This window comes from Microtus ochrogaster, chromosome 24 (assembly GCF_000317375.1).
Source record: "Microtus ochrogaster isolate Prairie Vole_2 chromosome 24, MicOch1.0, whole genome shotgun sequence".
In the NCBI taxonomy this organism is placed as follows: Eukaryota; Metazoa; Chordata; class Mammalia; order Rodentia; family Cricetidae; genus Microtus; species Microtus ochrogaster.
This window is the reverse complement of record NC_022024.1, coordinates 35,925,128-35,937,950: the sequence shown is the minus strand read 5'-3', so window position 1 is coordinate 35,937,950 and position 12,823 is coordinate 35,925,128. Positions and strand designations below refer to the sequence as shown.

Sequence of the window (12,823 nt, the reverse complement as noted above, 5' to 3'; positions counted from 1 at the left end):
AAGACATGGATAAGCACACGCTGGGGCCCTCAGCATGGAGAAGACATGGATAAGCACACGCTGAGCTCAGCACGTGGAAGAACTGAGCGCCTCAAACAATCTACCCCATGTCTGGGTCTCGCCCTCCCTAGCAGCTTGGAGGCCATCCTTGTCTATTTCCTATCCACAATAAATCAGAAATGTCCAAGTTTGGGAGGGTCTAAGTATTAATGGGTAAGCTTATTAATTGTGATAAGGAGCGCTAAAATACTTTCAAATGGTAGAGACAAAATAGAAGCAGGGCATTGTTCAGCACAAAGGTGGCTGACACTAACGACCACTACTCCAGCTGCTAGGAGAAACAACAGGAGAGAGGACCACTACTAGACCTGAGCGTGCAAACAGAGCTCAGGCTGTGCGGCCATGGGCGCTAACTTGTGTACCGGGCCACACGGGCTTCCCCTCTCTGATGGAAACAATGATGCCGACTTAGAAATTGAACAGAAATTTGCCAGCCTCTTTGTTTTTTATCATCTTTATCATCTAATATGAATGGAATTTGTGGCTTCAGGAAAAAAATTTAGAGTATCAGAAAACAAATATCTTTCTATAATCAAAGGATAACACAAAAATGAGTTTCTGAGTGAAATATTAAAAGCTCAGGGAGCAATCTATAAACTTTAGGACCGAGTCTTCCACCACAAATCAACACGCTTGGTAGAGTAACAGAAGAGACAGTGGATGTAGCTGCTGTTAGGACTCACCGAGCTTGGGCCAGGAAGCCTCACAGACACCCACATATTACCCTATCCAGGGCCACCCATCTCTACAGAGTTCCCTAAAACAACAACAACAAACGAAAACAAAAGCACTGAAAAAAGGAGTAAAAAAAACCCTTGGAAATAACTTCAAGAATGAAATAGAACAGGGATGGAAGTGAATATGATCGAATTATATTGTATGAAGTTCTCAACAAATTAATAAAAATACTATTTAAAAGATGCCTTTTAAGTTTCATCTTAAATACCTGGCCTGCGCCTGGCACCTGTGCAGGCTTACACAGAGCTGGGTCCAGGACACTGCAGAGGTGCAGTCAACACCTCAAGGTAGAGTTCCTGACCCTGGGGCAGCTCTTGGCACGTAAGTGGATTAGCCTGGAACCACCACTGTCCAAACTGATACTAATCTCTTTCTTCTGATTAAAAGGGCATGCAAGGCCATACTAGGGTACTGCAAAGTCAGCAGCAGCCACAATCTCCCAGGAAGGCTTCTGAGAAAGCCTGGGGATCCTGACTGTGGCTCTGGGGTGCATCTCTCTGTGCACAGTGCAGCTGATGCATTTTATCAAAGCAACTGCAGAGAGAGGAAAAGACTGTAAAAGGCCGAGTCTGATTTCATTTCAAAATCTGAATAACCTCTGCAGTGTTTCTCTTCCCAAAGACCAGCACTGCGCTAAGATCGGAAACCCTTTCCTCAGAGACCCCTGGCCGAGCCGTCTGCACCAGCACAGCATGGCCACAAGACTTCCTTCTCTCACAGCCCACGTGCTCCTCAGCCTGGGGTAACTCATTTCAAAAAGAAACAAAACTTTGAATTTTGATGTGGAACTGTTAGTGTTGCTTGATTATGGAAAAAAAAATCAGAAAGGGTAAAAACACTTAATATGGTCATTTAGGATGTGCAGATATGTGGGAACTGTCTCTGGAAAATTAAAGGAATGTTTGATGCATGGTAAGGAAATATTTGCACATTTTTTGGTTTTTGGAGTGAGGGTCTTACAGCACACAGTCCTCATCTCTGGACTGCTGTTTTTATAGAAGTGCAACACACATACTCACATACACATGTATATAAAACTTCACTGGGTATGTGTGGTACATGTGCATACTGTTGTGTGTGTGTGAATGTGGCTGCCCACACGGGAGGTCAGAAAACAACCCAGGTCAACCTGCCTTCCACCGTTTTCTGATACTGGACCTCTGTTTTCCTGGTGCACCCACCAGGCTAGCTAACCCAGGAGCACTGGGGGTTCAAACTGGGATCCGCATGCTCACACGGAAAGCATTTCTACTGAGCCAACCTTGCCCAACCTTATCAAATATATCCTAATAGAAGACATTATGAGTATATTCTTACTTTGTAGTTTTTTATTTAAATTATTACTGTAAAAAATATTCTTTGTTAAATACCCTTAAAATGACATAGTGAAAATATTAGTTAAGTATAGTAAAGAAATGGAGACCTCAGTTTTCTTATCCTTTGAAAATAAAAAAAAAAAAAGCTACTTCAAAAGGTTGGTATGATAACTAAAATAAGAAAACTGGGAGTCAACCTACCTCAGGAACCAGCAATACCACTCTTGGGAATATATCCAAGAGATGCCAATCATACTACAAAAGCATTTGTTCAACTATGTTCATAGCAGAATTATTTGTAATAGCCAGAACCTGGAAACAACCTAGATGTCCCTCATTTGAAGAATGGATAAAGAAAATGTTGTACATTTACACAATGGAGGACTACTGAGCGGTAAAAGTCAATGACATCTTGAAATTTGCAGGCAAATGGATGGAACTAGAAAAAAATCATCCTGAGTGAGGTAACCAGACTCAGAGACAAACATGGTATTGTACTCAGTCATGGGTATCAGCAAAGGATAACCAGCCTATATAGTCCATGATCCCAGAGAAACTAGGTAATGAGTTTAACCCTAGGAGAGACATAGGTGGATCCCCTGGGAAGGGGAAACAGACAAGACCTCCTGAGAAAATTATGAGAGGGAGAGAAGGAAGGGGGGAAGGGGAGAAGGGAAGGAAGGAGGAGAACAGGAGGGAAGGACAGCGAGGGAGAGAAAGGAAAGAGACATCTTGATTGAGGGAGCCATTAAAGGGCTATTGAGAAACATGGCTCTAGGGAAAATCCCTGGAATCCACAAGGATGCTAAAGACTCTAAGCAGCAGTGCAGAGGATGGCTAAATTGGCCTTCCCCTGTAATCAGACTGATGACTACCTTAATTGTCATCATAAAATCTTCAACGAGCAACTGATGGAAGTAGATACAGAGATCTACAGCGAGGCACTGGGCTGAGCTAACAGAGACCAGCCCAAGAGAGGGAGGAGCAATAATATGAGCAAAGGGGTCAAGACCATGATGGTGATACCCACAGAAACAGCTGCCCTGAGCTACTGAGAGCTCACTGACTCTGGGCTGATAGCAGGGGAACCTGCACAGGACCAAAGTCGGCCCACTGAATGCGGGGGACAGTTGTGAGGCTTGGACAGTCTGTGGGGCCACTGGCAGTGGGACCAGGATTTTCCCTAGTGCTTGAACTGGCATCTAGGAGCGCATTCTTTTTGGAGAGAGGCCTTGTTCAGCCCAGATACAGGGGAAAGGGCCTTGGTCTTGCCGTGAAGTGTCAGACTTCGTTGACTCCACATGGGAAGTCTGAGGAGTGGATGGGGAGGTGGGGTGGATGGAAGGTGGAGGAAGCAGGAGGAGGGGAGCGGGAATGGGGATAGCTATGGAAAATGAGAAAAGATTGCACTAAAAAAATCCTTAATTTAAAATAACAAAAGTAAAGGGAAAAAACTAAGTTAGCTTTTCTTTTTCCCGAGGGCCTCATACATGGTGGACAAGTACTCTACCACGAGTAACTCCCAGCCTGGGAGCAAACCTCCATAAAGCACTTAGCACAAGGAAAGACAGAAGCTGTTCGATGATTGTGATGCTATTGTTCTGGGGTTTATGGTTGAATACAACAAACACCAAAGTCTTACGCAGGCGTCCAACAGAACAAAGGCAAAGAGAACAGGACACAAATTTCACACTAAGGCGTAGCTCTGGCCTACCTGATTCAACACAGTATTTTCACTTTCTTGTGCTCATAATAGCTTCTAACTAGACACAGAGATGGCAAGAACGAATGGTACCCACCTGTGCAGCTCTTCCGTTTTGTCTTCAGTTGGACCTACGATTAGTAAACAATGGCGAAGGACAGCTGCCATGACTCGGAACTGGTGAGAGTCGCTCTGTGGGGGACAAAGAGGAGAGGAAGAGTTGGGAGGCTGGTGGAATAGCACATCGCTGTTCCCCAAGCATTCCTTTGCTATAAAGGGGGAGGCCAAGGTACTCCAAACCTTGAAAGCGGTAAGCAAACTGTTGCCATGAGATAGCAGCCACAACCACCTGCAGAACGGCTGGTGCCAGAGGGTGCTGATGGAGACACCCTGTTTCACCTTTGTGAAAACAGCTCCACTTAAGGATTTCTCATCTCTAGAGAGTCTAGATTCTTCTGTTCAGTGCGCCAGTTTACTCACTATAAAGCTTCAGACAAGTGTAAATGGTATTCAGACAGTTCTTTATAACTGGTTCTCTATTCTTAATGACAGTTTCATCTCTTAGCTTTCAAAAGTAATGAGCACAACTCTTTATTTTATTTATTTATTTATTTATTTGAGAGGGTCTTACTATGTAATCCAGACTAGTCTTTAACCTGTGAACTTCTGAATACTGAGCTAGCAATATGTATATACCACCATGGATGGCCAATAATTTCATTTTTCCCCATCTTCTTAGTCTCTAAGGTCTAACAAAGTACCACAAATAATCAGAACTGTATCCCCTTACTTTCCCAATACTTATCTATTGTACCACAAATAATCAGAACTGTATCCCCTTACCTTCCCAATACCTATCTACTGGCAGTGAATTAAAGACACAGAGCTAGAGAAGAGACCCACAATGAAAAATAAAGCAAGCACTGAGTAATTGTTTTGCCTCTGCATCTATAATGAAGTCTTAGGCCATTACAGTTTCTTTTCCTTTTTCGGTGTGTGTACACATGTGTAATGTACATGCATATGTGCTGTGTGTCTATGTGTGTGCACATCTGTGTGCAGAGGCCAGCGTTTGGTCCTGGATGTCTTCCTTTATTACTCTCTATTTTATTTCCTGACGCAGCATCTCATTCAATCTCGAACTCACTTATTTGGCTAGTCTAGTGAGGCAGCTTGATGCAGGAACCCTGTCTTCACCTGGGGCATGAGACTCCAGGCGGCTGTCACACCTACCTGGCTCTTCGGATGGTGCCGAAAGCAGAAATCTGGTCCTCAAGTCTGCACAGCAGGCAAACCACCTCACTAACCACCTGCATCAAGGTCCTCTAGCTCTTTATACATAACAAGACACAGCAGAAAAGAGAAATATGACAGCCTGCATATGCTACAGTACGGCTCTCAGTTATTTCAAAAGTAATAACAACTAAGCTCCCTAAAGCGAAATATGGGTGCATGTTTCTAAGACTCCTCTCACAGACCCCAACACACAATAGGGCACTTTCATCACTCCTAATATGGCTGGGAAACACTTTAAACAGCACAGTGCATACAGATTTGAGACAGATGAGAGCTTCAGTCAGAACGGGACAGTGTCACCCTGGCTGTCAAGCGGGGTCTGGGCTGGACCTCACGTCAGTCACACGTCTCTGGGCTTCAGTCCCTTCCCACACAGTTGCACAGACATGAGTTTCTGCCAGGATCAAAGAAAATGGTGCGCATGATAGTGCTCTAAACTCTGGGCAGAACACGAAAGGGAGGGGAGGTGGGAGGGTAGGAAGAAGGGGAGTGTGACTGTCAGAGCTGGGGGGGCGCAGGGAGCCAGCAAGGGCCAATGGGAACCAAGGGTGCTAACATCTGAGGGCCAGGAGAAAGCTGTCGCCTCACCGCCCATCCCCAGTTCTTGAGTGAAAATTCTCTTAGTATACTCTTACCTGCCCACATGAAACCTATGTCAAACTAAACTATTGCTTAGCCACTGATAAAATTACCTCCTATAATAACATAAGTATGTGTACATATATATTTATACCAGGTGGACGAAGTGCACACCATTAATCCCAGTACTCAGGAAGCAGAGGCAGGTGGATCTCTGTGAGTTCAAAGCCAGTCTGGTCTTCAAGTTCCAGGACAGCCAGGGCTGTTACACAGAGAAACCCTGTCCTGGAAAACAAACAAACAAACAAGACACCCTGTCCTGGCTGTGAAAACTGCGGCAGCACCCTGGGCTTTTTGGGAGCCATATCTCCAGATCTTGATTGATTGAATTATGTAACAGGGTCTCACTAGTAAGCCAGGCTGTCCTTGAACTCACACCCTGTACGGCTCGAGCTCACTGCCAGAGACCACAGGTGTGCAGTTTAGCATGACAAGCCTCTACACAACTATCCATGTTGGCCTTTCTCTAGCCTACAACTGTAAACACCACTTCCCACCCCACTGCCTTCTTTACCTCTTCTTCCCAATTGTACTTTCTGTCTGCAGTGTCCCCTTTGCCCTGTGTCTACTTACATCTCCGTAAGGCCCTTTGAAGAGCAACTTCTGAACATGGGCTGCCCTGCCCCTACTTCCTGCTGTTAATTCCTTTTCGACCTTAAAGAAACTCCTTTTGTGGCCACCTGATCTGTATCATTGTGTTTTGTTAAAGTTCCTTTTGTGGAATAATTTGTAATTTCACGTATTTAACTGAACTTGTACTTCCTCCACTATTATCTTCATGAAGACAGAAGGTATGTGTTTAAACAGGTGAACAATAAATTCTAATTCAAGTGTCAAGTAAAACATGTAGAGAGAAAACTGCCCGAATTCTAAGTGAACAACTTTTCACAAAATGAATAGCGATTATAAGTACCACGAGACTGACTAATGTCGGTATTAAGAACCCTTAACTCTCCTATCATGCAGATAGGCATCCTCCAGAGCTCCAACTTCCAACATCACATTCATGAGTTTGGTTGCCACTAAACTTGGTATGGCTGGAATAGAACGGACTCCCAGTTTCTCTCTGGTTGAGACTGACCTATGCTGTATGTGTTGGAGTGGTTCTTTCTGTGCTTGACAGCAGTGTTAGTTTAAGTGCTGAGCTGACCCTCATCTGCCACAGCAAAAGCATGTGAGCTCAAGAAACCCTCTGAGCAGCCTGACGTCATGTGTGACACAGTACATAGAAGAGTACCATTCTGATAGTGAAAACCATCTGGGGCCTTCACCGCAGAAGAGAACGCTGGGGCCGGTGCGCTGGGGCCGGTGCAGGAGCCCCGCTGGGGCCGGTGCAGGAGCCCCGCTGGGGCCAGTGCAGGAGCACCGCTGGGGATGGTGCAGGAGCACAGCTCGGGATGGTGCAGGAGCACCGCTGGGCCCGGTGCAGGAGCCCTGTTGGGGATGGTGCAGGAGCACAGCTCGGGATGATGCAGGAGCACCGCTGGGGATGGTGCAGGAGCACCGCTCGGGATGGTGCAGGAGCCCCGCTGGGACTGGGTAGATGGCTGAGTGGATAAAGTGAGCTCTGGTTTCAGCAAGAACAAAGTAGGCAGTGATTGAACAAGACAGTTGACACACACACATGCACACATGCAAGCCCACATACACGAACACATACAGACACAAAACAGCACTGCTATCACATGAGTGCACCGAACACATTATATCACCATCTACCTAGTCACCCTTCTCTCAATGGGAACTTTGTCTTCCTGTGAGGGACATTCTGAGACTGCTGCCATCAACACACTTGTTACACGTCACTGGAATATCCTGGGTTCACATCTAGCGGGAATGCTGCATCATCAGAACCATCTACACTCACACTTTACATTCTGACGTTTCTAGAGAGCACTGCCAAACGGTATTTCCCAAGCATACAGTTAGGAAAACATCCCACAAAGCGGGTGCCCCGCCCCTGCACAGCCAACGCCAGCAGGGTCTTCTGACACGCTCCTCACTTCTGCACACGTGGTGTGAAGATGACAGCCCTGCTCGCTCTGGCACAGCTCTTTGGCAGCCCCTACTAAAGCTCTGCCTACTTTACTGCGGGGCTGACAGTGTGCACACATCGGTGGGCATCTGCAGCATGCTCAGGGCACCCGTGGTGCAGATCCCACCCTTCACGTGCGCCTTCTGAGTACTGGGGTTCCTATCCTCGACAGCACTCATCTTTCAATTTGTTTTAATTGAGATCAATTAATTTTCCTTTATGGTTTTGTCCTTATTTTCTTTAGAAGTCTTTGCTTATTTCAGAAATGTTTGAGATAAAAATCATGAAGGCAATCTTCTATAAACTTTAATATTTTATTTGTATATTTAGGTCTCCTAACCCAGGTCACTTTTTTTGTGTATTATATAAAGGATTCAAATCCATTTCCCATCCACTTGAACTAGTATCATTTATCAAAAAAAAAAAAAAAAAACAAACAAAAACGCTCTTGCTTATCCTTCCAGATATGATAACCAGTCGTGTGTGCATGTGGTTCACTTGTACACTTCATTCCACTCTCCCGGCCTACATCTCAACAACTGTGTCAGAGGCACGCTACTTTAACAACAATTATTCAACAAAGAGAGTGGGGCCAGAGATGGTTCAGCAGGCAAAAAAAAAAAAAAAAAAAAAAAAAAAAAAAAAAAAAAAAAAAAAAAAAAAAAAAAAAAAAAAAAGCCTGTCATGAAAGCCTGATGACATAGGCTCCATCCCTGAACTAAGATGGATGGAGAACCAATTCTACAAAGTTGTCGTTTGATCTGTCATGTGAACGATAGAATGTATACATCATCTCTCTCTCTCTCTCTCTCTCTCTCTCTCACTCACACACACACACACACACACACACACAATAAATTTTAAAACTAAAATTTACTGTTGGGTGTTGCAGTATACAGCTTTAATCCTAGCATTTGGGAGGCTGAGGCAGGAGGATACCTGTGTGTTGGAGGCTACCCTGGTTACATAGTGAGTTCCAGGCCAGCTAGGGCTACACAGTGAGACCCTGCCTCAAAAACATAAAATAAGTTTAGGTGTTAAGAGATGGCTCGGTGATTCAGAGTATTTTACTGCTCTTGAGAGAACTGTGTTTAGTGAGCAGCATTCACGAGCACCATCAACTGCAGTTCCAGATCAGATGCCCTCTGGCCTCTGTGGGTACCTGCATGTGTGTGGTGTGTATAAATCCACACGGACACTATTTCCCTCTGTTGGCGACCACTGTGTACATCCCTCCCCCATAATCTCAGCTCTCTGATCTCTTACGTGTCCTCAGTGTCCTCATGCATCCAGCAGAGCTAACATTCCTATCTGACCGACACCAGCACCTTCTCTTAGTGAAGCGTTAGATAAACTGCACACACGGGTCTTATTACTTTATGACTCAGATATGCGGTCTTTAGGAAATCAGTGTTCTCACATCTCCTCTGACCTGACACAAGGCCCAGGAAGAGGTAAGACGGGCAGGCTGAAGAGGCAAAGAGTCTCTGAAAGTTCTTCACACAGCTGTTACTCTTTACTTAGGGTCTGCTATTACTGCCACTCTGCTCTCACAAACTGGGCAAGACACCACTTTACCTGCAAAACCATTCATCAAAGCAACTGTTGAAATGATTCAACAATTAAGCACTGTATAGCCTGAGCCTTTTTTTTTTATATTCTACCCTTTTCTAAATTTACTTCAAAGTCTCTAGAACCATCCTGCAGTAGAGACTGCTCAGTCGTTCCTGGTCCGCCCAGAGCCGAATAATCATACAGAAAATATATTAATTACAACACTGCTTGGACAATAGCTGAAGGGTATTTCTAACCGAATCTTCTATCTGAAATTAGCCCATTTCTATTAATCTGTGTATCACCACCAGGTAAGGGGTAGGTAAGTTTCTCTGGTGTCTGTCTCCTTCAGCAGCTGCATGGTGTTTCCCTGACTCCACCTACCCTCTCTATATCTCTTCCGGCCTGGCTATATTCTGCCCTGCCACAGGCAAAAGCAGCTTTATTCATTAACTAATAAGAGCAACACATATACAGAAGGCCGTTGCACATCACCTCCTGTGCTCCTATGGCAACTCTTGGCTAATGTTCCTTGGGCTGCCTGTTACAGGCTGTATCTTCTGGGCTTCCGCCTGTCTCCAATCTGCCTGCTAACCCTGTGCTCCTCTTACTGCAGGATGCTTGGACACATGGGGAAGGGGATGGGAACTAAGTCAGGGATCTCTGGAAAACAGATCGCTCCATCAACAGAGATGTTGGGGGGAATAAAATAGGAAAGACAAGATTATTTTAAAGCTACCCTTTCTGGAACTACGCTTATATCATCTCCCTTGTTCAAATATACTGTTCTTAAGAAAGGGAGAGGGAGACGGGAAGTGGGGGGAGGGGAGAGGAGAAAGGTGGACTCACAGGTGAAGATGACACCTTAGGAAGCGGACCTTCAGATTAAGCCACTATAATGCCTTTGCAGGAGGCAGGAACTTTAATGCTGAGGCAGAAAGAAGTGAAACGAATCTGTGAAACCTCAAGAAAAACCCAGTCATTAACTTTCTGCTTTTGGTGAAACGCAAATGAAATAAAAATACCTGCGGAAACAGCTAGAACCACAGGAAAATAGCTCTATTTTCTTTAGTGTAACATGGGCATAAATATTTTTAGTCAGATGCCTAGGGATTAAAACAGTGTAGATAGATACACTCAGGCAGTATGTATTTAAAAAAAAAACAAACAAACTTTTGAAATCCTTTTTCCATCAATTTCAGGAATGTAGACTTCACATGCTTAAATGAGAAAGGCTGTAAAAGGCTGATAAATATAAATACTTCTATTTTATATGTATACTCAGTGGTTTTATTTACCCTCACAAGTGTTTTTCAATGTACAAGTATTCTTCCATAAGATTCATCATCTTTAGTATTTCTGGGTGAGAGAGCAGCCATCAAATTTGTCTTGGCTGCAGAACCTTCCAGTCTCCAAACAAAATCTTAGTTAAAAGTTTAAAGAGAATAGCAATAGCTATTTTTTTCAAAGGTTTATAATTTTTCAAAGGTTCCATCTTTCTTTTTAAAATTTCTCTTTTTAGGGTAGAGATGAAGAGCCTGGGAGACTCACCCCACTTCTAGGGACCTTTCTGCCAGAGGGAATGCATTTTGAGAGCCTTATTCTTAAAAATGATTTATCTTGGCAAATTGGAGGCTCAAATCTAGAGCTAAGCTAGGAGGTGACTTGAGCCTGCCCTCGGTCCTGAAAAGCACTGTTCTTCAAGGGCAGCATGGAGGAGATGAGGTCAGAGTGACGGCACTCTGGGGAAGTTCCCCTCTGCTCACATTATGCAGGAAGAGTGGTGGAGAGTGAACAGAGCTCGCCTTCTGGGGGGGGGGGGTTCTACAGGGAGTTCACATCTTCTGGTCCTTTACGTGGTGGGTTCTTGTGTAGCCTATGAATCTACATTACTTTCCTAAGAAGAAAAATGTTATTTATTTTAAAGTGGATTCTTCTGTTGCTTTTTCATATAGCTTTATTTTGGTTAGTACCTAAAGCATTAACCATTCCATTGGCTCACTCAACTGAAGTAAATGTCCTTGGTCTGACAAAACCAAGACATGGACTCCAAGGAATGGGCCTTCCCACCCAGCCTCTCTGTGCTGCAGCTGAGCTGTGAGTGTCCCAGAAAAAGGCACCCTGTGCTCTGCTCTCTGCATCCTGCAAGTGGTATTTAATTCTAGGAAACTTCTGTCCCTGCATCCTGCATGTGGCTAATTCAGAAGTGTTTCCATCCTGGCACCCAACTCTCTGTTGACTTCTTGTCTGTTTCCACCTACAAAACTAAAGTTTCACGAAGGCAAAGCTGCTTAGTATTTGCCAGTGTGTTCTCCAATGCTGGGACAATGTCGAGCAGATGTTTATAAACAGCACATGAAGACACTCTTTATAAACAGGTTGTCAAAGATCCTATTTTCAGTACTGTTTATGTTTCTGAAGACCAGCACTGGCCCAGTGTCCCATTCATGACACATACTTCATAAACGCTGCATAACTGCCCCACGGCTCACACAGATAAACCTATTCTAGGACCACTGACCCTTTGTGGGGAGAGCCTGCGTCTCGAAGAATGAGTTTCCTGGAACACAGAACGAGGCTTTACCACTTCACCGTTTCCAGAGCTCTCCAATGCCACAGTCACTTAGCTGAAACACTACCAGACGCTCGTCTCGAGTACTGATTCTCACCACGGGGCCCCCACACACTGCGGAGCAGCCACTGAGGTAGAAGCCATCTTGTCAGGATCCAAACAGTGCAGTGTAACAATGGCACACCAACAGTCTCAGAGGCACTTTTACAACCAATTGGAAATCTTAAAAATACCAACACAAACAGTGTAAGAAAAATAACCACAGAAGGTACCATATAAGCAGAGACATAACATTTTAAATACTTCCAAATATTTGGTTTGAAAGCATACATGGAGCATGTGGGCTTCCCACATCTTTTCCTGCCAAGTCTCAGCAAGGCTGACTATACTGCAGTCATCTCAAACAGCTGTTAGCACTCATCTTCAAATATTTGCGCTGTACAACTCAGATGCCTGTGTGCCCCCACTATAGCTACGCTGAGATAATCCTTCTCCAGTAGGCTGCTGGCAAAAACACGGGTGAGAAATACTTCAAACAGACAGGGCTAATGCTAGCCTCAAAGGCGGGAGCTGAACTGTACTGGTTTTTAAAGCTCAAGAAGAAGAGAACGTGAGATACTGAGTTCCTGATGAACAATAGTGTGCTTCTCACTTAGAACTGTGGGCTTCTCAGACTACATTTCAAGTTCAGCACACCGTTCTTGCAGGAACTCAAATATAAGCTATCAAATCCACCTCACTTGGGGTTACTGGAAGGCTCAGGCCACAGAGGAAGATCTTAGTCTAGAAATAAGTAGAGTGGCTTAAATTATTTCCCCCTTTTTGGCATAATTAGCCTGTTTCCTAAGGCCGTACGTAAACTAAGTATCTTGTTGTGAGTCTAGGCCTCTGAAGGCTTCACAGCACTACAA

General features: G+C 44.6%; 1 protein-coding gene across 5 annotated transcripts in view; it reads right to left on the bottom strand.

The window, feature by feature from the left end:
* The window catches only part of Ric8b (RIC8 guanine nucleotide exchange factor B), a 97,821-nt gene that overhangs the window by 51,213 nt on the left and 33,785 nt on the right, over positions 1-12,823 (bottom strand). For all 5 annotated transcript variants that reach the window (XR_003377951.1, XR_003377950.1, XM_005358248.3 and 2 more), the window contains exon 4: positions 3,914-4,008. Coding sequence is in view for 3 of the 5 variants with exons in the window: in XM_005358248.3 (XP_005358305.1) it covers positions 3,914-4,008 (95 nt within the window). In the remaining 2 variants the exon portion in view is untranslated. The remainder of the gene's footprint in view (positions 1-3,913; positions 4,009-12,823) is intronic.